At 35.9% G+C, this 27,201-nt stretch overlaps 1 protein-coding gene across 1 annotated transcript; it reads right to left on the reverse strand.

Moving 5' to 3' along the window:
* Positions 1-4,706: 4,706 nt before the first annotated feature.
* LOC145095735 (uncharacterized) lies at positions 4,707-6,068 on the reverse strand. Its single transcript, XM_079033566.1, has one exon. It carries the CDS (start codon positions 6,066-6,068, stop codon positions 4,707-4,709), a length of 1,362 nt encoding a protein of 453 aa, XP_078889692.1.
* Positions 6,069-27,201: the final 21,133 nt, after the last annotated feature.

Consider the following 27,201-nt stretch of genomic DNA (forward strand, 5'->3'; position numbering starts at 1 on the left):
AAGCTTCGTTTGATTTAGTCAAATGACACATTTTCGAAATCAGCCCCTGATCCTTCGAATTTTGGTCACTTCGCAAATTAACTCAAGTTTCGAATATTTTACACTTTTCACCCAAATTCGAAATTTTTGGAAGCTTCGTATATTTTGGGCATGCTTCGTATGATTTGGGCACAAGGGCAGAATTTTCGAAAATGCTCCCTGAGACTTCGAATTTTTGGCAGTTTTCACCCAAATTTGAAAAAGGACTATTTTTTGCTGAAAAATAAAGATTGTGCATTTCAGGCCCCTGCAGTTTGTGCAAATTGACGCTTTCTACCCAGCTTTGGAAAAGGGGGAGAGTTTTGCATATTTTGCTGTTTTGGGCGCAACGGGTCACTACAGAATTTTGAAATTGACAATTTCTACCCATTTTTGAAAATTTTTGTCAAAGGCGATCCGTGAACGACAATAAAAATTGAATATTTTTTGGGTTTTCCAGATTGAAGCACAAAGTTTATGCCACATGTTAAGGGGGAGTTTTGACAAGAAAAATTCCAAATAGAGGATGTTCTCTTTCCTTGAAAGTTTTATAATCAAATTTCGATTATAAAAAGGGGGAGAATTTTATATGGAAATTCGAACTTGAATTTTTCATATTACATTTGAAGACCGAAGTGATTTTGAAGTTTTGAAGCCTATGAGATGATGCAATTGGATGTTCGGAAGTGATGTATTCGAAATGGGTTTGGATTTATTGAAGATTTTTGGGGTGTGTTTTTATGCGCAACTTTTGGGTGATTATTTGGAGTTTGGAATACTCTTAATCATTCGTTGTTGCTCGGATTGTATGGTCTCACATCCTAAAGCCCAAATTGAAGAGTCATGGAAGAATTGAGGATTGAAGTTCGTTCTACATGTGTCACCTTTGAGGCTCGAACCGCGTAGTTGCTTGATTTTGGAAGATTTGAAGTGGGTCATTCATTCCTAACTTTGAGGGGGAGAATGTTGGGGTGCAAAGTTCTTCATTCATGACTTTGTAAGTGTTTGACTTTTGTAAAACCCACTTACATGTGGTGCATTAGCCTTTAGACTCATGAGAGATAGAGAGTGAGAGAGAGACATATAAACACCTCTATATAAGATGGGTTTGTCCACTTGTAGAGGTGTGCTTGAGAGATGTAGAAGTGAGTGTGTAAGTGTGTGTTAATTATGTAGTCTAGATCTAGATCCTTTTTGTGTAACACCATATACATTCAATATATCTCTTAAACACCCAAATCACCATGTTCAATTGTGCAAACTTAAATTCCGCATGCTAAACCATGTTCTTTGTCACTACAACTGGTCGTCCTATACGCCTTCCGGGTATCAAACCAGTTATGGCATAAGAAGACGAAGGGACTGCTCCTTCTTCCGGATGCTTAGGTTCCGGAACAATGGTTTCGGAGTGTGTGCGTGTTGAAGAAACAAGAGGATTGGCGAAAATGACACGTGAGTGTGTTCCAGGGGTGGGGGCAAGGAACTTTGTTCAACAACAATAGCACCCTTTTGGAAGGTTGAGGGTGGATCATGTGAAGACTCCCCGTGAGTGTGTGCTTGTGGAGTTGAAACACTAAGGGGTACCTCAGATGAGTGGACGGGAGGGGTGTTCGGACGACCAGAATCAGTCGGAATGTCATGGATAACCTCCTTTTGAGAGGGGGCACCGACTTTAGGTTTCTTTATGGCCTTGGGTTTGGAAGGAGAGGCCTTGCGTTTGGCCGGTTTCTTAACTCTTGATTCGGACTGAGTGGCCTCTTCCGGAATAGGCTCAACAGAGACTGGGGCAGGTTGTGTTGGGTTGAACACAACCGAAGTCTCTATGTGATGTTTCAGAAAAGGGGATCCGGAAGGGATAAGAGCCAACATGTTGTCCGGAAGCCTTCTGACTAGACCAAAGGAGGATTGGTCCGGAATTCTATAAGACATAACGAGTTTGAAAGAAACACATACCTCCGGAGGAATTGTGCTCACCAGAATGGGAATGTGTAGTTCCTTGAAGAGCTTCTCAATAGTCAGTGCCCAAAACCTAGGGCTCGAGATTTCGTTTGGTTTTCTTTTGATGGCAAATTTACATAAATCTTGGCATAGAACTTCTGGAAGATCAACAACGTTGTTTCGTCCGGAGTAAATGTTGACTACCACATTCAGCCAATCTTTGCTAAGAGTATCAGTGCCGCCATGCTTGCCGGAGAGACCACGGATTATGAAGTGCATAAGAGTAGTCCAGAGCCCAGAAACAACAGTCTTTTTGAAATCTTTGGCTTGATAGTCTTGATTGTACCCGATGAACGTGAGAAATGTTTGAAACTCTTCAGCGGATGGTTCTACAACGGTAAAACCAGCAGGGTTAGGGGATACTCTAATGGCTTTGAGAAAGGTGGCTTTGTAGATGGGAATGAGTCGATCGTCGATGATGGAAGCCATTAATACATCGTCTTCAAGCTCGATGCTTGTGAAGGAACAATGAAGATGAGAAAGTGGAAGGGGAGGATCTGGAATTTTTGTAAGTGGAATAGAGAGAGGATGATAGGCAAGAAACCCAATCATGATCCTAATGGAGTCATCGTAATCTAGCGGGTTGAGGGAAAAAAGTTGGGTGGTATCTCGAAGAAAAGGTTCTTGATCAGTTGAAGACGATGACCTTTTTGATCCGTTAGATGATTTTCTTCTGGCAATCGACTTCTTTGGGATTTGAGCAGCAGGAGTTTGGAGCTTTGATGGTTCCGTTGTTGAAGATGATGAATACTTTGAAGAACACGAAGAATGTTAAGGGTTTTAGAGAGGGTTTGGGAATCACGAGATTGTAAAGCGGTAAAGGTAAGATGTGAAAAGGTTTTTATAGGTAAGGAAATCCGGGTCGGGGTTGATAAATGATGATGACGATCCAAGATTCGTCGGGTTGCAATTAATATTGGGGTGAGGAGAAGTGACAGTTGACATGATAGGGCAAGGTAATTCGTCCAAAAGGGATTATTCAACCGTTAACTCATTTTTCCAATTAATAGGGCGTGCAATCGTGTCATGCAAAACGAGGAAGATTAGATAAGGATCTTCTTGAAAGGTAAACGTTCAGAAAACGTTTCACCTTATTACCTTTTGGAATTCCAAATGAGTTGTTCCGGACAGGGCATGATACGGAAGAAAGGATGTTCCGGAGCAGTTTTGAAGAGTTTCGGAAGATTTTGAAAATCCGGAGCAATTTTTGAAGTTTCGGAGCAAATTTTTGAAGTTCCGAAGCAATTTTTGAAATTCCGGAGCAATTTTTGAAGTTCCAGAGCATTTAGAAAATCCAGACCAATTTTTGAAATTCCGGAGCAATTTTTGAAGTTCCGGAGCATTTAGAAAATCCGGAGCAATTTTTTAAATTCCGGAGCAATTTTTGAAGTTCCGGAGCATTTAGAAAATCCAGAGCAATTTTTGAAATTCTAGAGCAAATTTTTGAAATTCCGGAGCAAATTTTGAAATTCCCCTGTACAGCTGTAGAAACTCAAGAAATAATCAGTACAAAAGACAAGTAACGGATCCTGTATATTCAGAAAAAAAAATAGTTCCGAAATAAAATAAATGAGTTCGGAGCATATTTTTCTGCTGAATTACTTCAATCAGAGAAAACATGTCTCCTGAAAGAAATGAGGATCATGCATCATCATACCCATTTTGTTTAGAAATCCAAAAAATTTGGTTTCGTCTAATGCCTTAGTAAAGAGATCAGCAATTTCATCACCGGAAGGAACAAAAATAAGTTCGATGTTACCATTTAGAACATGATCTTTAATGAAATGGTACCGAATGTCAATGTGCTTTGTCATAGAGTGCTGAATTGGATTGTGCGAGATGGAAATGGAAGTTTGAGAATCACAGTAGATAGGAATGTGTTGAAAACGGTAACCATAATACAAGAGTTGAGATTTCATCCATAGAACATGAGAGGTACAACTAGCAGCAACAATGTATTCAACTTTGGCTATTGAGAGAGCAATGCAGTTCTGTTTCTTGGATGACCAGCTGACTAAGTGACCACCTAGGAATTGACATCCTCCGGATGTACTTTTCCTATCGAGTTGAACACCACCATAGTTTGAATCCAAGTAAGCTTGCAGAAGGAAACTTTCGTTTGTTGGATACCAGTTTCCGAGATTCTTTGTGCCTTTGAGGAACCGGAAAATTTGTTTCACAGCCAAAAGATGAGACATCTTCGGATTGACTTGAAATCTGGCACATAAGCATGTTGAGAACATTATTTCAGGACGACATGCGGTGAGATAGAGTAAAGATCCAATCATTCCTCGGTATTTCTTTTCATCTACGGAAACACCCGAAGGGTCGGCAAATATTTTGTGACCGAATCCCATGGGAACCTTGGCAGAGGCACATGTATCAATAGAGTATTTCTTAAGGAGCTCAGAAATTTACTTCTCTTGATGAATAAAAATGCCTTTGTTAGTCTGTTTATCTTGATGGCCAAGAAAGAAGCTTAAATCTCTATTCATGCTCATTTGAAAACGACTGACCATAAGTTTGGCAAAGTCAACAACCATAAATGAATCGGTAGATCCAAAAATGATGTCGTCCACATAAATTTGAACCAACATGAGGTGTTTGTTATTTGATCTTTGAAATAATGTGGGATCCATAATACCCCTTTGAAAACCTGAGCGCTTGAGAAAATCTGTGAGAGTATCATATCAAGCTCGAGGAGCTTGCTTGAGTCCGTAGACAGCCTTCCGAAGTTTGTAGCAATGGTTTGGAAAGGAGAGATTGATAAAACCAGGGGGCTGTTGGAGGTAAACTTCGGTGTCAAGTTCACCATTTAAAAAAGCACTCTTAACATCCATTAGAAAAACTTTGAAACCTTTGTGAGCTGCGTAAGAAAGAAAGATTCTGATAGCTTTAAGTCGTGCAACAGGAGCAAATGTCTCATCGTAATCAAGACCTTCAATTTGAGTGAATCCTTTTGCTACCAATCTTGCTTTATTTCGAATGATAATACCTACATCATCTAGTTTGTTGCGAAATACCAATCTAGTCCCTACAATAGGGTGATGTTGAGGAAGAGGAACAAGAGTCCAGACTTCATTGCGGTTGAATTCTGCCAGTTCATCTTGCATGGCTGTAATCCAATCAACATGCTCTAATGTTTCCTTGATAGATTTTGGTTCAACCATGGAGATGAAAGCTGAGAAGTGGCATTCATTTTGGATGTTGGTCACTGAGCGAGTTTGAACACCAACATTGGGATTGCCAATTACCTGGTTTGGAGGATGATCATTCGTCCAAACATGCAATCGAGGGAGTTCTTGTGCAACAGAGGATCCTATATCAACAGTAGAAGTGATTTGCTCCCCCTGAATGATTTGAGTATTGGAGTGATGCTCCCCCTGCACTTCTGAACCAGAACCAGAGAGATTTACATCATCATCGGAGGGAAATTCAAAGAAATTTCCAATTTCATCAATGTTGAGAGGATTTGGGTCATCGAAGTCAGCAGCTGCATTTTGGAAGCCATCTATATTTGATTCAATAGAGGGATTTGCATTATCCTCCCACTCAACCTGTGAAGGTTGAAAAGGTTCAGAATCAAATGGAGATAGGCTAGGAGGAGGACCAAAGAGGTTTTGAGAGATTGAGGCTTCCGAAGAAGGAATTGGAATGAGAGACGGACGAAATCGTGATTTGGAATCAAGAGCTGTTTTAGACGGACCAAAGAGAGTTTCAAATTCAACCTCAAGAATGGTTGGAGGGTTCGGACATCCTGGCGGAGGAGCATCAGACACCATGATGTGAGTAGTGATGTGAGTGGGGCCAGAATTCCGAACAAAGTTGTCATCAAAGGTAATGTCAAAGCTTTCTTCCACAACACGGGTTCTTCGGTTGAGAACTTGGTATGCCTTGGATTTAGAAGAGTATCCTAAAAAGATTGCTTCATCAGCTTTTGGTTGAAACTTTGTGAGCTGATCACGGTTGTTTGTGATGAAACATCGGCATCCGAAGATGTGAAGGAATGAGATGGATGGCTTTCGACCATTCATTGCTTCGTATGGAGTCATATTGAGTCGTCGATTGATGATGCTTCGGTTTTGAGTGAAGCAAGCGGTGGATACGGCTTCAGAACAAAGATAGAGAGGGAGATTTGCGTAATTGAGCACGGATCGAGCAGCTTCAACAAGTGTTCTATTACGTCTTTCAACTACACCATTTTGTTATGGAGTGTATGGAGCTGAGAAGTTGTGATCGATTCCTTCTTCTGTGAGGAACTTCTCACTGGTGGCATTGACAAATTCCGAGCCATTGTCACTTAGAATTCTTCTTACTGGAAGTTTGATAATAAATTCTATTCCTTTGATAAACTTGATGAGCTCTGATTCTGTTTCGGATTTCAGCCTAAGGAAGAAAACCCAAGTAAACCTTGTAAAGTCGTCAACAATCACAAGAATGTATTTCTTATGATGAAGACTCTCTACAGTGGATGGTCCACAAAGCTCAATATGTAGAAGTTCCAAAGGATCCGAAATGGATTTTTGATGATGATGGGATGACCCTTTTTTGATTGCTTACCACACTCACATGCAGCACATAAATGATCCTCTTACCATTTCGCCTGAAACGAGATCATTCATGTACCGAAAGTTTAGATGTGCGAGCCTTCGATGCCATAGCCAACTAACATCGGGAACAACTTTGGAAAGAAGACAGAGTTGTGGTTTGCCAATGATCATGTTGATCTCGAGTGGGTACATGTTTTTGTTGCGAAGAGACTTAATCAAATTAAACATTCTTTTCGGTTTTCAGTCATCACATAGCTATATTTTTTGCAAAATTCCACATGTCGGTTTGAGTCGGTAAGCTGAGCAACACTTATTAAATTATGTTTCAGGTCAGTTACATAAGCAACATGTGAAATAGTGAAGTCTCCATTGGTGAGAGTTCCATAACCACGAATTTGAGAATTTGAATTGTTTCCATATGTTACGTAACCAACATTTGGGGAGAGCTTTAAATCTCGTAGAAAGTCCTTCTGTCCCGTCATGTTCATGGAGCAAGCACTATCAATATACCATATTGTTTCTTGCTTCGAAGCACAAAGTTCTTACAAAAGAGAAATTCAATAGCAATGGATCTTTTAGGCTCCGAGTTGGGCTTTGGGACGTAGGCTTGGACTTTAGACTTTGATTTAGACACTGGAACAACTACTTGTTTCTTGGTGAGATTGCTTTTCTTTGGGAATAGACAGAACGCTAGAGTCTTTTCATCTATCCAGTAGTCATATTTAACTATACGAAGGTCCGGAGCAGATTTCTTCAAAGAGAGGGTATTTGGAGTGACACTTTTGGCTGTCTCCGAGTTAGTTGATTTGCTAACCGATGACTTGATTCTCCACACAAGATTTTTGTTTGAAGATTTTGAGACAGTATGATTTGAGCTGGTGGATCTGGTTGAGGGCACAATGTTCTTAGAAATTTTTGGTTTGAAAATTGTGCCATCATATTTTCCGATAAAGCCATATGAGACACTTTGAGGAGTAGTCAAAGTATTTTGGATGGTTTTGACTTTAATTTGACCCTGAGGTGCTGTGGATCTAAGGACTTCCTTCGGATCCGAAAGATCAGGAGATTTGGAAGGTCTTTTCAGAATTCGAGTTTGAACAAAAGAGCTTTGACTATGTTTTTGATGTGTTGCCATCCTTGGGTTGTTCCGAAATGAGTTTGGTTTTGAGTTGGCAAGGAACCTAGAATTTTGTCTATTCTTAATTTCCTTTTTGTAAGCATTCCTAGCTTCTACCTTGGGATCTACAATATCTTTTTTATTCAACATTGGTTTTCTCTTAGAGGATCAAGAGGACTGACCTTTGGATGGATTTGAAAACTTTGGAGAAATGGAAACCAATTTGGATTTAGAAAGGACTATAGGGTCTGATTCACATGAATCAGAGGATTGATTGCTTGAAGTTTCAACATTATCATTCACAGATGCCCATGCAAAATTTGAGGCATTGACTTTAGTTGTTTCTGGAATGATTTACTCAATCACACAGTTATTGACGTGATTGGTTATAGGAACATGATCTACACAGTTTTGAAGACTATGATGATATTCCATGGTCGGATTCAGGTCCAGGTTTATCAGAGGCAGAAGAGGTGTGGAATTAGGACATTTAACAACTATGGGTTGAAACTCGGGAATAAGGGACTCAAAGGATCTTTTAGTGTCCGGAAGGGGTGACAATGGTGAGACAAGAGTGTCCGAATGTTGAATGTTTGGAATCTCTCCCATGAATGTCAGATTTTGCAAATCCTTCTGGGGGCTAACAATTATTTTCGGAAATTCACTTCCGAGACTAGGATCTTTTGACCATGGATGACGAAAATTATGAGTCATCCGAATGTCAGCTTCAAGCATGTCAACATAGTTATGCAAAGCATCAATTTTGGCATTGAGACGTTTGTTGTTAGAAATCAAAATATTTCGTTTGGAATAAGTGATTTGAAATTTATCTTGCAAAATGATACATTCATCTTTTAACATTACAAGTTCATGCTCTAAAGACTCGATTTTCAATTTCTTATCCTCAAAACGTAATCTAAGAAGACTTAATTCACAATCTTTCTTCTCACTGGCTTCTATGGCTGACTCATAGGCTTTATAGATAGTATTCATATCTTTTTGAATCTGGGTCAAGTAAGGTTCACAAAAAGTTAAATCAAAATTATTATTAGAGATCATGGATTTTACCTGTTGAACAATGCTTCGTCATGGTGGGTCATTGGTAGCCATGTAGCAGTAGTTGGGTTCAACATCATCTTCTTCATTTTCGGACCCAACAGACCAATAACCTTCATCACATACAATGGTTTGTCTGGCCATTAGACACATATTTCTTCCAGTTACTACATCATCATCATCTCCCGACGACCAGTATCCTTCGATATCTATTGAAACAGTAGTAACAAATGCTTTCTCACTCTCAGCCAATTCTTGTGCTTTTCGAACATAGTAAGCTGAGTCTTTGATTTTTGGTTTTTGAGGTGCGTCAGCAAGACAATCATTGGCAAAGTGGTTTGCATGACCACATTTGTGACACAGGATTTTTGGGTTTTCCGAGTTGAGATTTTTAGAGGATTCCAGGGTCGAATGTGGTTTAGTGAGGTTAGGCTCGTATTTCTGAGGGTTTTCGGATGTTTGTTTTGGTTTGGACAAAGTATATGGTTGAGGATGGTTTTGGTGAGGAGTGTTGAATCTATTTTGATCAGATCTATAAGAAGAATTGAAAGGTCGTTTGTATTTCATGAAAAGTAAGGCAAATTCTTATTGGAAATGGAGTTCAGAATCTAAGGTTTCAGAATCACCATCAGGGTAGTTGTGAGTAGGAAGGGAAGTTAGGGACTGCTGAGGTAGTGGAACCATAGGTTTGTAAGGTTCCGGAGTGAGTTGGTTCGGAATGATTGAGAAGACCTGACTAGAGTAAGTGGTCCTCCAGAAAGTTCTCTAATGGTTTGAGCAACGTTTGATTCATGTCCTTGAATCTCATCAAAAAGTTGATAGAGTTTTAATTCTTTTAAGGAACCATTGCTTTGAAGGTAGGACTTGACATTTCCCCATCCCTTACCAAGATTGTTAATGAACTTGAGATTGTACTCGAGAGGAGTTCGAACAATCCCGTGAGCGGTCATGTTGTTAACAATGATTCGATATCAGTTGGAGGCTGAGGCTACAGATTCACCTGGAGTGGTAGTCAAGGTATCAAAGTCATTAACAATTGAGGTGAGACGCTTATCCTTCATGTTTTCTGAACCTTCAACCAGATCCTGTAGAGTGTCCCAAATTTCTTTGGCCGATTTGCATAACTTAATGTGCTCAAAGAGTGATGGAGGAACATCAAACACCATTTCAGAGAAGGCGATTTGATCAGCATGCAGTTTCTCAATATCATCTGCAATTAGAGGAGCTGGCTGAGCTTCATCTTCTCTCATGAGTTGAGTAGCTGCATCTCTTACAACTGTTCTTACAGGAACATGAGGACCATGTGTAACAGATCTCCAGATTTGTTCACCTTTCTCTTTGGCTAGTAAGAATCTTTCCATTCTAACTTTCCAGTGATCCTATTCTTCCACAACTAGCAATGGGGCACGTGTAGGGCCACCAATGCTATTTGCGATTTGCATTGAAATCATTTGTTGAGGATTTGAAGCAGCCATTGAAGTCAAGATATCTTAGAGCTGTAGTGGTATATAAAAGAACTTTTATCCTTAACACATAAATGGTTGAATTTCCAAGGAAGATTCAAACCAACGATAATTTGATCTTATGGATTCAAAGGACAACCACTCGAGCTCTGATATTAATTGTGAGATCAAGATATTTGTGCAGGTACAAGGTTTGAAAGCTCAAACCTTGAGTGAATGCCTGAGATAAATGTCTGCTTAATAATTGATGTTCAAGTCAAGACTGGAAAGACCAGTCAAGTCTTAGATAATCAATTCAACAAATGATCTAGACATTAAATGAGAACAATTAAATGGTGATCAAAGTAAAGTTAATAAATGAGGAATAAGAAGAATGTTATAAATATGATAAGGAATAAAATGCCAAAGTAAGAGTGAAAGATCCGTGGTTGACTTGTATTGAAAGCTCCTATTTATAGGAGACTAAGTTACAGCGAATTAACCTTGATGTCTACATAAGACCAGACAAAAGACATAATCCTGACATTCTGATTGTCCTAAACAACTTTAGACTAAGTCCTATGAAACATCACATCAAAATACAAGACAATATTAATAAATACATAACAGACAAAATGACTTCAATCCGGACAAGTGATGTTCAGGAGATGAAGCTTTTTTCGGATCGATGACTATTCTGGACGAAAGGATCAGTTCCAGAATGAGCTCTTGAATTTCTTCATTCCCTTTAACTAGCTCCGGACAGCTTCCGGATCATATCCATCTTCGAAATTAGCAGCCTTCGGAATATGTACTTAGGATTGCTAGAGGTTCACTTTCAGGTTCCAACAATCCCCAACATTGAAACCATGTATCCTAACACAATCCCTTCCTTCACCATGAAGTGGAACTTCTCCAAATTTAGGACTAGGTTTGTTCTCTTACATCTTGCCAACATTAGGTCTAAGTTAGATAAACAATCTTCAAAAGATGACCCAAAAACCGAGAAGTCATCAATGAAACCTCCATAAATTTTTCAATCATGTCGTGGAAGATAGCCATCATACACCTTTGGAAGGTAGTCGATGCATTGCATAACCCAAAAGGCATGCGTCTATATGCAAATGTCCCACTTGGGCAAGTAAAAGTGATATTTTCTTGGTATTGTGGGTAAATTTGAATTTGGAAGTACCCCAAGAAACCATCAAGCAAACAATAATAAAGATGACCGGATAGCCTTTCAAACATTTGATCGATAAATGGTACCGGAAAATGACCCTTGCATGTAGCATCATTAAGCTTTCGATAGTCGATGAAAACGCACCACCCGGTAACTGTTCTTGTTGGTAAAAGTTAATTCTTCTTATTTATCACGACCGTCGCCCTCCTTTTCTTTGGCACCACTTGAACAGGACTAACCCATGGGCTATCAGAAATGGAGTAAATAGTTCTTGCATCTAAAAGTTTGACAACTTCTTGCTTGACCACCTCTTGCATGTTTAGATTTAAACGCCTTTGGTGTTGCACAACCGGCTTTGCACCTTCTTCAAGAATTATTTTATGGGAGTAATAGGAAGGAGTTATTCCTTTTATATCGGTGATTTTCCATGCGATGACATTTTTTATTTTCTTTAGAAGTTTCACTAACTCTTCTTTTTCAGCCTTGGTGAGGTCGGAAACAATGATAACAGGTTTTTGATTACCTTCTTCGAGAGATGCATACTCCAAATGTTCAGGTAAAGTTTTCAGCTCTAGTTATGTGTCTTGTACACTGAGCACATCGAGTCCATAGAGGGGACTCATCGAGTCCAGGCCAAAATCCTCTACTAATCGCGATTTTTCGAATGGGCTCATCGAGTCAGTGACTTCGACTCGTTGTGTCAAATTTTCAGAGGCTCTGATTATTTCTTCGTATTTAGATTCTTGAAGCATTCTCTCTATCTCTTCCAGGTCTCTTTTAGCATCAACGTCATCTTCAAGGGCATATGTGGATTGTCTTGACTTGTCTTCTTTCAATTCTTCCATAAGATCGTCGAAAACGTCCAGTGAGAAGGCCGTGTCATCACTATACTTGGAATCTTTCATTTCTCGATCAACTCCAAATGTAACTGACGCTTCTCCCACCAAAAGGGCGGGCTTGGACTATCTCATGTCTACTATGGCACTTGCAGTATTTAAGAAAGGTTTTCCAAGAATGATTGGTACTTGGTGATTCTCTTCCATGTCTAGCACTATGAGATCCACGGGGAATACAAATTTATCAACTTTTACCAATAACTCGTCGCATATTCACCTTAAAAATGTCACCATCTTCTTATTGCCATACGAATTGGTTTCGGCTCCGGGAGGTTCAATTTTGTACAGAAAGAGTATGGCATAAGATTGACACTCGCCCCCGAATCTGCCAATGCATAACTAGTAGGTAAATTTACGAATTGGCAAGGCAAATTTAAGCTTTTGTACTCGCCCATGGTAATATCCACAATGTCATCCATGGTGTTGTCGGGTTCGCTTTCTTGCTAGCTTTCTTCTTTGGATTCTGTCTCATATTCGGTTTCTTTTGGAATGGGATCGTGTTCAAAACTCTCAATCTTGCTTCTGTCTCTCTTTTGTCTGCTAGACTCACCCACTTTCTTGCTTTTCTTCTTTCCAAATACCGATTTAAGGTCCTTGATAGGTGACTTTTTTGGCGGGTTAGTGTTTTCAATGTATTTATCCTTGTTCTTCCTAAGAGCGGATTCCAGGTCTTCGAATGGTGTATTTGATCCTCAGGTCATATAATACCTATAAGAGAACAAAAGACACGCCTAAAAAGAACAAAAATGATATAAAACGAGAATGAAAATTTTACGAGCGACTCGTCGAGTCAGTTAGACTGGACTCGAAGAATTCAACAGATAAATTTTAAAAACTAAATAGATAACTAGATAACTAATTAACTAAAATTGTAACTTTGTGCAAGATAAATCATTACACAAAGGATCAATAACTCTAGCAATTAAGATAACTATTTAAAACCGTCCCCAACAACGGTGCCAAAAACTTGATGTGCGTAAAACTGCATTAGTTTTAATCCTACAACTTCAAACATAAATAAACACACGAAAGGCAGTGTACCTATTGTTTAGCAGTATAGTTCAAGCAAGCAGGGTATCAAACACAGGAACGGTAACAATTAAACTAAATAATAGAATTACCTAATTAAAAAAAACAATAAAAAGAAGGGTTTTCTCTAGTTTTACAAGACTAGAAACTTAACAATTAACTACTGTTTAAACAAAAACAATTCACAGCTAAGGAAATTAAAGATAACTTGATTCAATAATATAAGAGACTTCTGTTTAGGTTCGAATCACTTGTTTCTATGGTTGATTTTATGGAAATTGCAATGGATTATTTTGTCATTGGCTACCGATTAATGTGATTAGGCTCAAGTTCACTATTACTCATCCTTAGAAAACAAATTAATTTAAACAGTGGCCAATTCGTTAAACTAATGAATTTCCTAGTATTTTGATTCGGGTTAAGTAAGACTTGTAGTTGTAGCTAATTAAATGACTTATTTAATCAACATCTTGTATGGTTGTTCATCACACAAACTTACACATTAACTTACCTAGTTTCTATTAATCCTAGGTTCTTATTCACTAATAGTAGGAACATAATATTGTTTTCACGTAAATCATATGAAGCAAGTAATTAAGAGGATGTTCATGAAATTTAATAGACATGACAATTAACAGAAAATAGTTATTGTTAACACATAAGGATCGTTTACAAGCTTAGCAAAACAATTTTCACCAAATCAAATAATCCATACCATAAAATCAATCCATATTAACAAGCTAATCTACCCTAAACAGAAGTTATGAGTTTTAGCTCATGTTACAACAAATAATATCTCAAAAACGAAATCCATAAGTAAGAAACATAGTTTTGTGCAATAGATTAAGAAGAAGAGTGTATATGTTGCCTTTTATCTCTTTCGAATTGAACTCTAGGGTAAATCTTCGAACTTCAGAGCATCAATAACCTTTTAATCGCAGCTAAGTCGCCAAGGGATCCCAAATAAGTCTCTGTCTCGGCCTATTATGTCCTATATATAATTTTCTGAAAACAAGGGCGAATCGTCGAGTCACAAATACCGACTCAATGAATCTGTCACTTAAATCCCATGGGCGGCAAGTCTTCAAAGGTTCCCGAATATTCGTATCTACTTGGCGAGTCGATGGCCAACTCGCCGAGTTCTTCACTCTTTTAGCTTCATTTTCTTCTTTCTTTACTTCCCGAGCTTCCGTTTGCTAATTCTGCTTCCTTTTTAACTCGAGCATGTCTTTTAGGATGAAAATACAATTTAAACACAATTAAGTACCTTTTGTTCAATAATTAGGACAAATTAGCTTAAAAGTATTATGATTTTAGAGGAAATATATAACTAAATATGCATATCAGTATGGTTTTATACGTCGAATCCTTAACTACTTCTATTAGAAGAAAATTTTGGGAGAGAATGGTATGATGCATGTAACACATTTCAGTACGAAATGTACCCATCGGTAAAGAGTGTAGAATTTTTATAAATGTGTGGCTAGTACAGTGGAATCTAAAAATTCTTAATTAAAAGCTTTGTAGAGCAAGAGTGGGTTTGTGGATGTAATATATCACGGTACATGATACACCCATCGGAACAAATTTTTCAAGTACTCATCAACGTCTGGTATCTTACGCTGAATCACAAAATTATTTAGAAGAATGTAAGGTAAGAAAGGGTTGCTGTGTGTGATAAACTACTGTACATGGCTTAACCATCGGTAGATTTTTCAAGCTTTTATCAGTGTATGGTATCGTACATGGAATCATCAAGTTTTATGATAGAAGACTTGTAGTTAGAGAAAAGGATGTCACAGTCATACTGAGGTGTAATTAGTGTGAATCATAGGTAGTTTCTATCTCATCAACATGGAGCGGTTCAACTCTTAGCATCATAGAGTTATGTTTACAGTCTTAATCGAGAATCAGTTATTCACCATCAATTCTTTTGATATGGTACAAGACAAAAGTAGAAACAAAATAAGTAAATTAAGACTAAAAGAAACAATCAAAAGAAATGGTCAAAAAGAGAAATATGCAAGTTTTTCGAAAATATAAAGACCCGATACGGTGTATCTTTTGAATTGACTGCACATAAAGTAATTCCTTTTTTTTGAAATTCCTTCCACACAAACTTCTGTCTATAAAATATAGAAAAATTAGCACACATTTCACACCGTTAAACATATCAAAATATAGAGATTTAAGCACCAAGACTTAGAAAAATGGAGAGATGTTCTTATCCTTCGAAGTTGAGATAACTCAGATGGGTACCAAGCTTCAACTTTATCAAAAGGATATTTTAAGCATCATAGTCTTTGTAACCAAGGAGTTAAGTGGCGTTAATCTTGTAGGCTTTGAGTTGCCAAAATCTTCAGGAAGGAACTTGAAGTGTTAAAAGGTATGATGCCAAGAGATAATAGAAGATAATCATTATACTAATAATGAATACTTGCATCCATGGCGGAGGATGATGGCGAGTAGAGCATCGTTCAAACGAATAAGACATGCTAAACTCTTTACTTTCACATCACTCCATTGCATCAGATGAAGGGTCCTGATGTGGCACCAAGAGCAAATATATCTTTTGTCTGGGCACAAATCTTTCTTATTTTGAGTTGAAAGTGATATGCATTATGCCATAATTGTTGAGCATCACTTTTAAACTAAAGGAAGTAGCTGCTGAAGAAAGGACGCAGAGGTATTAAGACTGATCATACAATCATGCCAAATGATAAGATATGCTGATGAAACTGTTAGAGGAGTGACTTTAAATGGGAAGCATAACTCTTCTAGAGACTTGTGCTAAAGAGACAAGATAGATTATAAAGGACATATTTTTGTTGTTTAGAAATTTTCTAAAAACAAAATGATGAAAATAAAAGTCTTATTTTTTTAGTTTTATAATTTTCTTAAAATAAAATGATGAGTACTGAAATATAATAAAGGAAAAGAAACATTAAAGAAGATGTTCATGACATTATTTAAATAAGTTGAAAACCTCAATACATGGTATGCATGCCAAGTTCACCACTGAGAAAAGTAATCTTCTATTCGTCCAACGGCTTGGTGAAAATATTAACGAGTTGATCATTAGTGGGAATATACATCACTTCAGTCTTCCCTTTTTGAACCTTGTCCCTGATGAAGTGATGTTGAATCTGTATATGTTTTGTTTTGGAGTGTTGAACCAAATTTTGAGTGGTTAGAATAACACTAGTGTTATCACAACAAATAGGATTCTTGGGAAACTTAAATCCATAATCAAGATGTTGATTCTGAATCCAAAGAATTTGAGCACAACATCTACTGACAACAACATATTCATCTTCAGTAGTTGAACAATCTACATAAAATTCTTTCTTAATAGACCAGCTAATCAACCTGTTTCCGAAGAGTTGACGACCATCGAATGTACTTTTATGATCAAAAGTACAACATGCATAATCAGAGTCAATGAAACCAACCAATTCAAATGAGGAGTCATGAGAAAACCAAAGTCCTAGATTTGGAGAATGTCTTAGGTATCTAAAGATTCGCTTGATTGCTTTAAGAGTGACTCTTTTGGATTTTCTTGATAGCAAGAACGCATGCTGGTGGCAAACATTATGTTACGATGACTCAGTATAATATAAAGTAGAGACCCTATCATTACTGGATACATGGAAGCATTTTCCTCAATACCATTAACATCAGCGTGAATCTTTACAGGAAGGGACAACAGATATTTGACTGGTTTACAATAAGTGAAACAAAATTTCTTCAACATGTCTTGTATATATTCTATTTGACAGATGAAGATACCATTTGTAGGTTGTTTGACCTACAGACACAAATATAAGGTTAGTTCTACCAACATATTCATTTCAAACTTATGAGCCATGACTTCAATGAAATCTTTACTCAAGGCTTCATCAGTGGATCCAAAGATGAGGTCATCAATATATACTTATGCAAGAATAATATAAGACTGAAAATCCTTGATGAAAAAAGTATTATCAATGACACCATGTTGATATCAGTTCTGAATGAGATAATGTGCCATAGCATCATACTATGCTCTGTGAGCTTGCTTTAATCCATAAACTGCCTTATCTAGTCTATAAACATGGTTAAGGAAATTATCATCTTTGAAATCAGGAGGTTGTTTGAGAAGCACTTCTTCTTGAAGCTCTCCATGGAAAAGGAAGTTTTGATATCCATTTGATATACCTTGAAGTTCATATATGATGTATAGGCAAGAAAGAGCCTAATTGCCTCGTGTCTTGCAACAAGAGAAAATGTTTCACCGTAGTCTAGACCTTCCAAATGATTAAACCCTTAAGCCACCAATTATGCATTAAATATTATAACAATTTCTTCTTCATCCATATTATTACAAAGTAACCATAGAGTGTAGTTAATTGTCTTATTTCCAAGGCGAGGAACAAGATTCCATACCTCATGACGTTCAAACTCATTTAATTCATCATACATGGATTTATCCAATCAACATCTTTGAGTCATCATTTATCTTCTTGGGCTCAATCAGTGAGACAAAGTTTACGTAAAAGCAAAAGTTTTATGTTGCTTGACACCAAGTATGAACGCCATCAGAGATGTTTCCAACAATTTGGTTAGCATGATGACCAAGGACAAAACTTAATTTCATTACAGATGGGCTAGCTCTATTTGAATCCATGGGAAGATCTTCGTAGTTTGTAGGAAGAGATTCATTGACTTCAACAGGTGAAGTATTTTCACTTGTTTCTTCAACAATTTATTTGATTAGAATGACGCCATTGAGAGAGGAGTATGGAGATAGAGGGAGATTAGCTTTAAACGAGATAACAAATTCAATGAGATCATAATCCTTGGATGGATAATGAGTGAGCTCATAAAGGATGGATGCAGGATGATCAACTAGATCATTCTTATAAGTGTCATCATCAAACATGACATGACTATTTTCTTCAACAATCTGGGAATTGACTTCGAATACCCTGTAAGCTTTAGGTTCATTTCCGTATCCTAAAAAGAAACCTTCATCAACTTTTTTTTCAAACTTCGAACGTCGATCCTTTTGATTTAAGATATACATGACAAAAAAACATGAAAATAGGTAATATCTGGCTCTCTCCCTTTAAGAATTTCATAGGAGGGTTTTCCATGAAGTTTAACAAAAATCGACTACTTTTGAGAATAACATGTTGTGTTGACAACGTCTGCCTAAAAAGAGAGTGGCAAAATAGCTTCTACCACCATAATGTGTCCAACTTCTATTAACGTCCGATTATGTTTTTCAATGACTCCAATTTGTTGAGGATTTCGAACTGATGAGAAATTATGAGTAATTCCTTTATCATTATAGAATTCCTCTAGAGAAGAGTTTCTAAACTATGTACCATGATCACTTCAAAGTTCCCTAATCTTTTCATCATACAATATTTCATTCTTTTTAAAAAAGAGATGATTTCTTCAACAACATGACTCTTTTTCGTAAGAAACAACTCCCAAGTATATGTTGAAAACTCGTCAAAAATTACAAGAATGAATACTTTTCAAGCCCCTGGCTTGATTGGAACAGGACAAAACAAATCCACGCGAAGAAGATTGAAGCGATCATTTATATAAAAACATGATCTTTTCTTAAACAAAGACTTGGTTTGTTTGCTTTTGACATATATTGATCAAAGCTGGTCTTTATGAAGCTTTATCTTAGGCGTTCCTCTAACAAGTTCATCACCAAAAATTTTAGAAAGAATTTTAAAATTCAGATGAGATAGTTTCTTATGGAACAACCATTTTAATTGAGTTTGAAATCAGGAGAAGAAGTAGTGTCTGAGATCTTGATCAGCAGATAACATATCTAGGACATAGATATCATTCTTTCTATTGGCGGTGATAACGACTGATTTGTTTGAGTCAATGATGTTTCATTCCTTCTAGTTGAAGTGAACCTCAGAGTCTGCATCACAAAGTTGTCTTATTGAGAAAGCTTATGTATGAGTCCCTTGACATATGAAACATTCTTGAATTCCATAGTCTTGCACTTATTGGTTCTAAAACTTTTGGTTTTTCCTTTGTTGTTGTCTCTATAAGTCACTACAGAGCCATCCTTCTTAACACAACCATCTAGGAGAAACTTAAATCCTATCATTTGTCGGGAGCACCCACTATCATGATACCAAACATGCTCCTATCCCTATAGTTCTAAGAAAACACATTAGTACACACGGACCCATTTTTCAATGGGTATTTTCACTAATGATTTAACATTAAGAATATCATAATAAAAAGCAGGAAGAAAATTAATGAGTTACTAATTTTTTCCCACTTCTCATTTCTTATGCGAATATTTTTGGCTCTCTTAGTGTTTTCTCCAAAAGTACAGTCATTGATTTTATGAGAAGTATCTCCACAACGATAACAGACCCTTATCCCATGATTTTTACCTATATTTTACAAACACATAGGTTTCCATGAAGTGGATATTTTTTCATATATCTTGTGAATTTTTGAAAAAACATTAGAAACAAAAGATCTGCTATTGGGACAGGGTGTGTAAATAGAGGCATGACATGTTGATGTACACGATGATTCATCAGTGTCAGAGGAAGAGTTATCAATGACATGACTACTAATAGTATAATTTGGAGAACCACCGAGTGTTTAATGTGTGGAGTGAAATTTGCCATTTGAAATGGTAAATTTAAGGTATATGTTAGTTCTAGGAGTAAGGATGTAAAAAGTAGGATTTTTAATGGTGGAATCCAAAGCAGTTAAGCAGGTGGTACATTTACTGAGACTATCAGGAGAGGTCATGCAATATTTATCAATGGGAGGTTGATTTATGTAAGTGGTACTGATAAACCTTGACTTAAAATCTTCTTTAAGTTCACTGGGAGTGAAGAAATTTGGCTCAGTTTCAGCTAATATATAGATTTCTACAACATCATCTATGTTTCTACCAAGCGTTTTTGCATACTGATATGGAATTTGAGCATATATTATCTTATTTAACTTATAATAAAAGTGAACCCAATTCTTTACAATGCCTTGCAATTTATTTTCATGCAATTATCCTTTTTAGAGTGAAGGTCAATATTGGTAAGAGACAAATTTTTGACCTTGATGTCTACTTGAGTACGATTTTCCTCAGTCTTAGTCAATCTATTTGTAAGCGACTCAATTTTGTTTATAAGAGAGTGTTTTTATTGGTTAATGTTTGACAATTAAAGACAAAAGTAATCAAAGAGTATGAATTTTTCATTATGAGAATAGTTGACAATTTTTTTACCTGATATATAGATGATAAATCCCAACCCAACATCTTTGAATCTCTGGCTGCTTTGGCTAGATCAAATTCAAAAGTACTTGATTGGTTGGTTCCTTCATCTGTGACAAAAACATCAATGCTTTCTATTAAACACTTTTCCTTTTCGTTATCTTCATCATAAGATTCTTCATCATCCACCCAACTCTCTACTTCAACGATCAATATTTTCATATCAATGTTTTGCCTATTCCGATCGACAATCAATTTCTTATACTTCACTTCATATTCTCCACTGGTTTCTACCTTCTTAATTTTGTATTCTGTGGCAAAGTGATCAATGCCTCCATATTTAATACACTTTCGGCCTTCTTTTTCATACTTTCGAGCAACATCATAACTCTTAGGAGCTGATGAGTCAGGTTTTGACTGAAACCTTCTGTAACCAGATGGCTTCTTATCGCTTCGACTAACATAGCATCTGACAATTAAGGTGTCTCCTTCAGATTCATCAGTAAAGTCGTTGTCGCTATTTGGAGTTGACTTCTTTGAATAGAGAGCCATTAATTTGTCCTTGTTATTGTCTTTCATGATTTCCATGTGTAAGATTTTTGTTTCTTCATGGTTTCGAAGATTTCCAAATAGTGAGGAAAGATCCATGGTTGCAATTTTCTCACTATTTTTCACTACATCAACGTGATGTTCTAGCTATCATTCAGAGAATCAAGAAACTTGAGAACTAAGGATATTCTAGGTTTTTTGAAAATTAAGACAACGCATATCACTAACCAAATACTTAAAATGATTGAATACTTGAGTGATAAATTCATTCTACTATTGAAAAAAGTGCTCATATCATTTATTTAGGTTGTTCTTGTTAACAAACTTAACTTCATCAGTTACTTCATATGCAAAAATCAGCATTCTCATCATCTCCTTGGTAGATCTGTAACTTTGAACAAAATGATAGATGTTGTAGGGAAGAGTGTTTCCAATAGCAGCACAGGCCTTCACATCAAGAGCAACAAGACAGTTATTTTCATCGTCAAATTCATGAACTGGTTTTTCAACCATACCACCATCTTTAACATTCTCCTTCATAAGTTGATACATAGGAATGTAAGGACCAACATTGGCAATGCTCAACATAGAATATTCTATGGTTTCAAGAAACATTAATGCTTTTGACTTCCACATGGTGAAGTTGTTCTCATTAAACTATGGGATTTTGTAGCTAGAAGTAGTTTTTGAGAGATTTGATGAAGAGGAAAAATACGATATTAATCGATCAAAGTAACCTACTATGATACCAGGTAGGTTCCCTTGATCATGGTCGGTTAACAGAAAAGATAATTAAAAGAACACGAATATATATATCACAAAGGTTATTCACTAAGAAAAATGTTCTCACCAAGAAAACAAGCACACAACTTTTAGGATTCGTTAATCAACTAATGATACATACCCTAATATGTAGTTTTATAGTAAAACAATATTATGAGAATCCCTACATCCTAGTGATCTCACCTAATCTACGTAAATAATAAAATATCTCCGATATCCCAAGGATGTCGGATCTGCTAACAACTAACTATATATATATATATATATATATATATATATATATATATATATATATATATATATATATATATATATAAACACATAAAATATTACATTAACATAGATATCATGCTGACACACACTCTTAAACACATGACTTCATGCTGGCATTGTGAGAGTTGGCATTGATAGGAGTCAGGATGACATGGTTTTGTATCATCAAATTCTAAGGTTTGAACTTACATTACTATATGGTAATGCGTTTGAATTGTTTCACATATATGTAATACAAACAAAGTTGACTAAAACATCACTCCACTATGCCCTCACTTGTCTCTACACCTTACATGAAATAAGGCACCACAAAATAAATTATACAAGTGTTGGGTTGAAAGTTCTTTTGAGAGTCAAATTATAGTGTCTTTGTGTTTGTGTCTGTAAATAGCAAAAGTCTGAGGGTTTTTGTTATCATAATATATTTACAAGGCATAAGATAGTTTTGCATGTAATGTTTTGTCCTTGTATTTTTTGGTGCGTGAAGACCCTATGAATAGAGTAAGTACTTATATATTAGAGTCAGAACTTTGGGATAAACACACTTGTACTTGATTCTCTCTTCGTCGTTTCGGACATCAATCGAGCTGAAAAATAGATGTTATTAAGATCTTTGCGTTCTTACTTGTTCTCATTAAATCGATTGATTTAAACACATTATTGTTTCTATCTTCAATTGGTATCAGAGTAGGAATCATTACTTTGATTGAAGAATTTGTTCATGTTTTTCATCTTATTGAGTAGTTCTTTCCGTTTTATTTTTCCACAAGATTAAAAGTGTAAGTCTTCATTTAATCAAGTGTGATTAATCGATTATGCTATTGTTTTTGTTAATTGATCTTATAATCATTTCATTTATCTTAAATAAATTCTTCTTTTCATTGAATCAAATGGAAAATTGAACGTAAACACAATGATGAACCTCGAGAATCTACTTGGATCTGCAACCAAGATCCAGATGCTAATTCCTGAGTACTATGATTAGCGGGTTGACTGAATGAAGGATTACCTTAATGGAATCGATGAGGATCTATGAAGATTGATCAAGATTGGACCTTATCGAACAAATTTTGTTCGAGTCGTTAGTAATGCCGTAGTAACTTAGGATATGATTATGCAAGGGAATAAGAATAAAGCTAATGATAAAAAGTGTCTACATGAACTGTGAGGAGGTCTTCCCTTTGTCATCTACAACTATATTCGTGGATACAAAACTGCTAAGGAAATATGGGTACCTTGACAGAATTGTATCAAGGAAATGAGAGGGTGAAAAGAGGTCTTTTACAAAGTGTTTGTATGAATAGTAGATTTCAAGAAAAAGGAGAATGAACGCATTGAGGCGTACTATGACAGGATGAATGAATTGATCTTCAGTTGCAATCGATATTGAGTAAGCCATACAACTCTAGAATTCAATATTACTTTTGTTTTTAGAATTAGGAAGGAGTGGACACAAGAGAATTTTGAAAAAATACTCTTTGTCGAATCGCTACAACATTCTGAAAGCACACAAATAAGAGGTTATGGAAATTGCTAAAGAAAACAAGTTGAATTTTGGTGGCCCTATGGCATTGGTGTCTCAAATAATTGTGAAAGAAGATGAGTCTGAAGAAGATGCAAAAGAAGGTGAAGAAGGTTTTATCTTTTGTTGTGACAACGAAGTTGTTGCCTATTATTCGAATGATAGAGTGAAAAAGTTTTACAAAGAGTTGATGAGTGGAAATTTCAAAAAACAAATTGGAAAAGTAGCCAATGTCGAATGTTGGTGGAAGTCAGATAGGAGTTGTGAAACTTGAGAAGAAGAGAAAGGACGAATTTTGAGGTGAAACTGAAAGGTGATTCAGGGTACAACTGTAATTAGTGTATTGGTCACAATCATTTGGCTAAAGATTGCATGTTGAGAAAGAAAGAAGAGAAGAAAGAGAAAGTGAAGGATGAAGCCTATTATGCAAAAATGCTTCAAGAAGTTCATGCTTAGAGAAAGAATATTTTTTTGATCGCTATAGCATGCGATGGAAGGGATGACACTTATCAGTTGTGGTCTTCCGAATCTAATCACGAAGAAATGTGTCATCCAACTCATGGTCTGTTATTCACTAAAATGAGGAAGGTGGATCTGGTGAGAAGAGCTAGTTTGGGAAAGATGTGGAAGACAGTGACGATGAAAGAATGGAGTATGCGAAACAAGAGGAAAGTAACGAAGAGGATATGGAGACTATTGGAAAGTGTTGTTTCGACACCACCAAAATCCCCAATGACTACTAAGGTGCGTGATCTTCTTGTCTCTCTTAATATTCATTTAAATTCTTATCATACCATTTTATGTGATTTTGATGAAACTTTCTCTTACTTGAATGACATGCTGATTTAGATGAATATCAAAGTTGAAAAATCTAAGGCATATCTGTATGAAGCATGAAATAAGTTGGAAAAGAAGAATAGTAAGATAGAGAGTTTAGAACTTAAAATAACTAATATCATGTGTGATAAGGATGGTATTATGATGGATAATTGTATGTTAGTTAAACAACAAAATATTTACTACAACACTGAGAAACGCTTGTATGTTAAATTGACAGACCTCTATCATTCAGCTAATATTTGTGTTGAACAACATAGGAAGTTGCTTTCCTTTATTATTTTCATAAGAGAGTTAGTTGATGAGAATACTTTTGACTTCGAGAGTAAATTAACTGCCTATGGCACCATTCCTAATGATCCATATGCTTATGGTGTTGTTAACATAAATGATTATTTAAATGTTGATGAACTTGTTAATATTGTAAAAGAGACATTTACCAAAACAAATAAATCAAATTTTTTAACAAGAATGAGAATTCGACACAAAGTACTCAATAAAATCTTGCTGATATCAAAGATGACTATGAAAATATAAGTGATATCGAGGAAGAGTGATGTTTTGATTGCTCGAAATTGTATATTCTTAATGTCACTTTGTTAGCTAAAGACAAAGATAATGTTGACTCAAAAACAAAGTTCAACGATAAGTCTTCTTTGACAACCAAAACTGGTGATTATCAAAAGGATACGTTTATTTTCGAGGACATAACAAACAACGAAAGTGATAGTGATGATGATTCTTGTGAGAAGGAAATTCCTCGCGTTGTGGAAGCTCAAGTGTGTGATGATACAGAGGAATTCACAAAATTTTTTAATGAAAAAGGGAAACATACAGTTCTTTATCCAACATGCATGAAAGGTCTTCTCAAACAAGTTTTTGTAAAAAATGAAATGTTGATAATTTTGATACAAAAATCAATGAGTTATTGAAAGAAGATAATGAAATTGTGACTAATGAAGGTTTTTACTCAAATCAGTATATGAAAAAAAAAACATGTTAAACGAATGATCACATGTTTTTTTCAACGTTAAAAGAGTCAAAAAAAAATCTTTTTCCAGAGAAAATGAAAAGAAATCGAGTAAAGTTTGTGTTTTGAGAACAGATAAACCCAATTTCGAAAGAAAAACTGAAGAAAATTGTCAGAAACCTTCACATAATGATTTTAGTAATCAAAAGGCTAAAGCTCATGATTTCAAAAAGAAGGAAAAATCATTTTCACATGAAGAACCTTTCAAAATTCAAAAAGGAAAATTTCAAAATCAAGATAAATAAGTTGAAAATTCTTATTTAAAAAATGAATTTTCCAAAAGGGAAGCACGAAACAAGGCTTATTAGAAGAAATAAAAAGAAATTCAAAAAACAAAGTTTTTGAAATATAGTAATAATCAAAAACATGAAAAGAAGTTTTCTCAAACATCAAAAACTTATACTTCAAAAGAGTCTTTTCAAGATAGTTTGAAAAATGTCAACAAGAATGTTGTTAACATAAGTGGTTTTTCACAAAAAAGAGAAAGTTGTTCAAAAAGTGAATAAGAAAAAGAATGTTAAAATTTCAAATCCTGTTCAACAGAATGATCAAGAAAGTTTTCATCAATTTGTTTTCTCAAATATAAATTAATTAAAGAAGAAAGTTTTATGTTGGGAAAAATCTTGAAAAGGCGAATGGTTTTCAAAATAATGCAATGAAACCACAAAGTCATTTTCAGAACAATAGACAAAGGAATTTTTCTCAAAATCGGCAATTTTTCAAAAGGTTTCTCATTTTGCCCATCAACATCGATACCAAAATCTCTTTCAACAACGATCACACAAGTCATCAACTCAAATGAATTTTACAAAAGTGATGCACGGTGTAAAGAAAAATGTACCATTCAAACCAAATGGTCCAAAATTTCCAAATCCTAATTTGAAGCACAAGTCAAATGTATCTTTCGTCAAAAGAAGAAATGACATGAAAAATATTAATCAGTTTTTGGTAGGAAAAGGAAGACAATTTCATTCGAACATTCTCAAGAACAAGGCCAAGAGGCTTATGATAATTACTTGAATGAATCCTTGAATGGAAGTACATCTTCTCAAGAATCAGTGTCAAAATGGAAAGAAGTTAAACCTACGAAACTTGATGTTTCTCAAGGAAAGGTTGAAAAAGGGATACTCAAAGTTGCAACTTTGCGATTGAATTATTATATATTAATGCCTAAAATTGACGAAGTTGACTTAATTTACAAAATTAAGACCAAAGTTCGTAATTGGATATTCAGTTCGTCATTGCACACTGCATACTAAGCTAATGCCTAAGGACCGAAAATGTCTTGGGACTTCAATTTGTCTAATTGATTGCTGGTACTATGTGCGGGCAATATGATGAAAATTAGTATATCGATAGTCGGTCCTCGCGTCACATGACTAGAAGGAAGAAGAATTTGAGAGTTTTCGCAAGTTAGAGAATGATGGAGTAGTAAGGTTTGGGAACAACCAAAAGTGCAAGGTTAAGGGATATGGGAAAGTTAAAAATAGAAAGTTCATGGTAAAAAGAGTCGCTTATGTCGAAGGGTTAAAGCACAACCTCATAAGTGTATCTCAACTCATAGTAGGAACTGGGAAATAATTGCTTTCCAACGAGGAAGGAAGTGTAATTTCGAACAAAGAAACAAAGGAAGTTTTGTTAAATTCAAATAGGAAGGTTGATATGTTGA

The sequence above is a fragment of the Lactuca serriola genome, chromosome 3 (assembly GCF_051521515.1).
Source record: "Lactuca serriola cultivar US96UC23 chromosome 3, Lser_US96UC23_V15, whole genome shotgun sequence".
NCBI classification, from domain to species: Eukaryota; Viridiplantae; Streptophyta; class Magnoliopsida; order Asterales; family Asteraceae; genus Lactuca; species Lactuca serriola.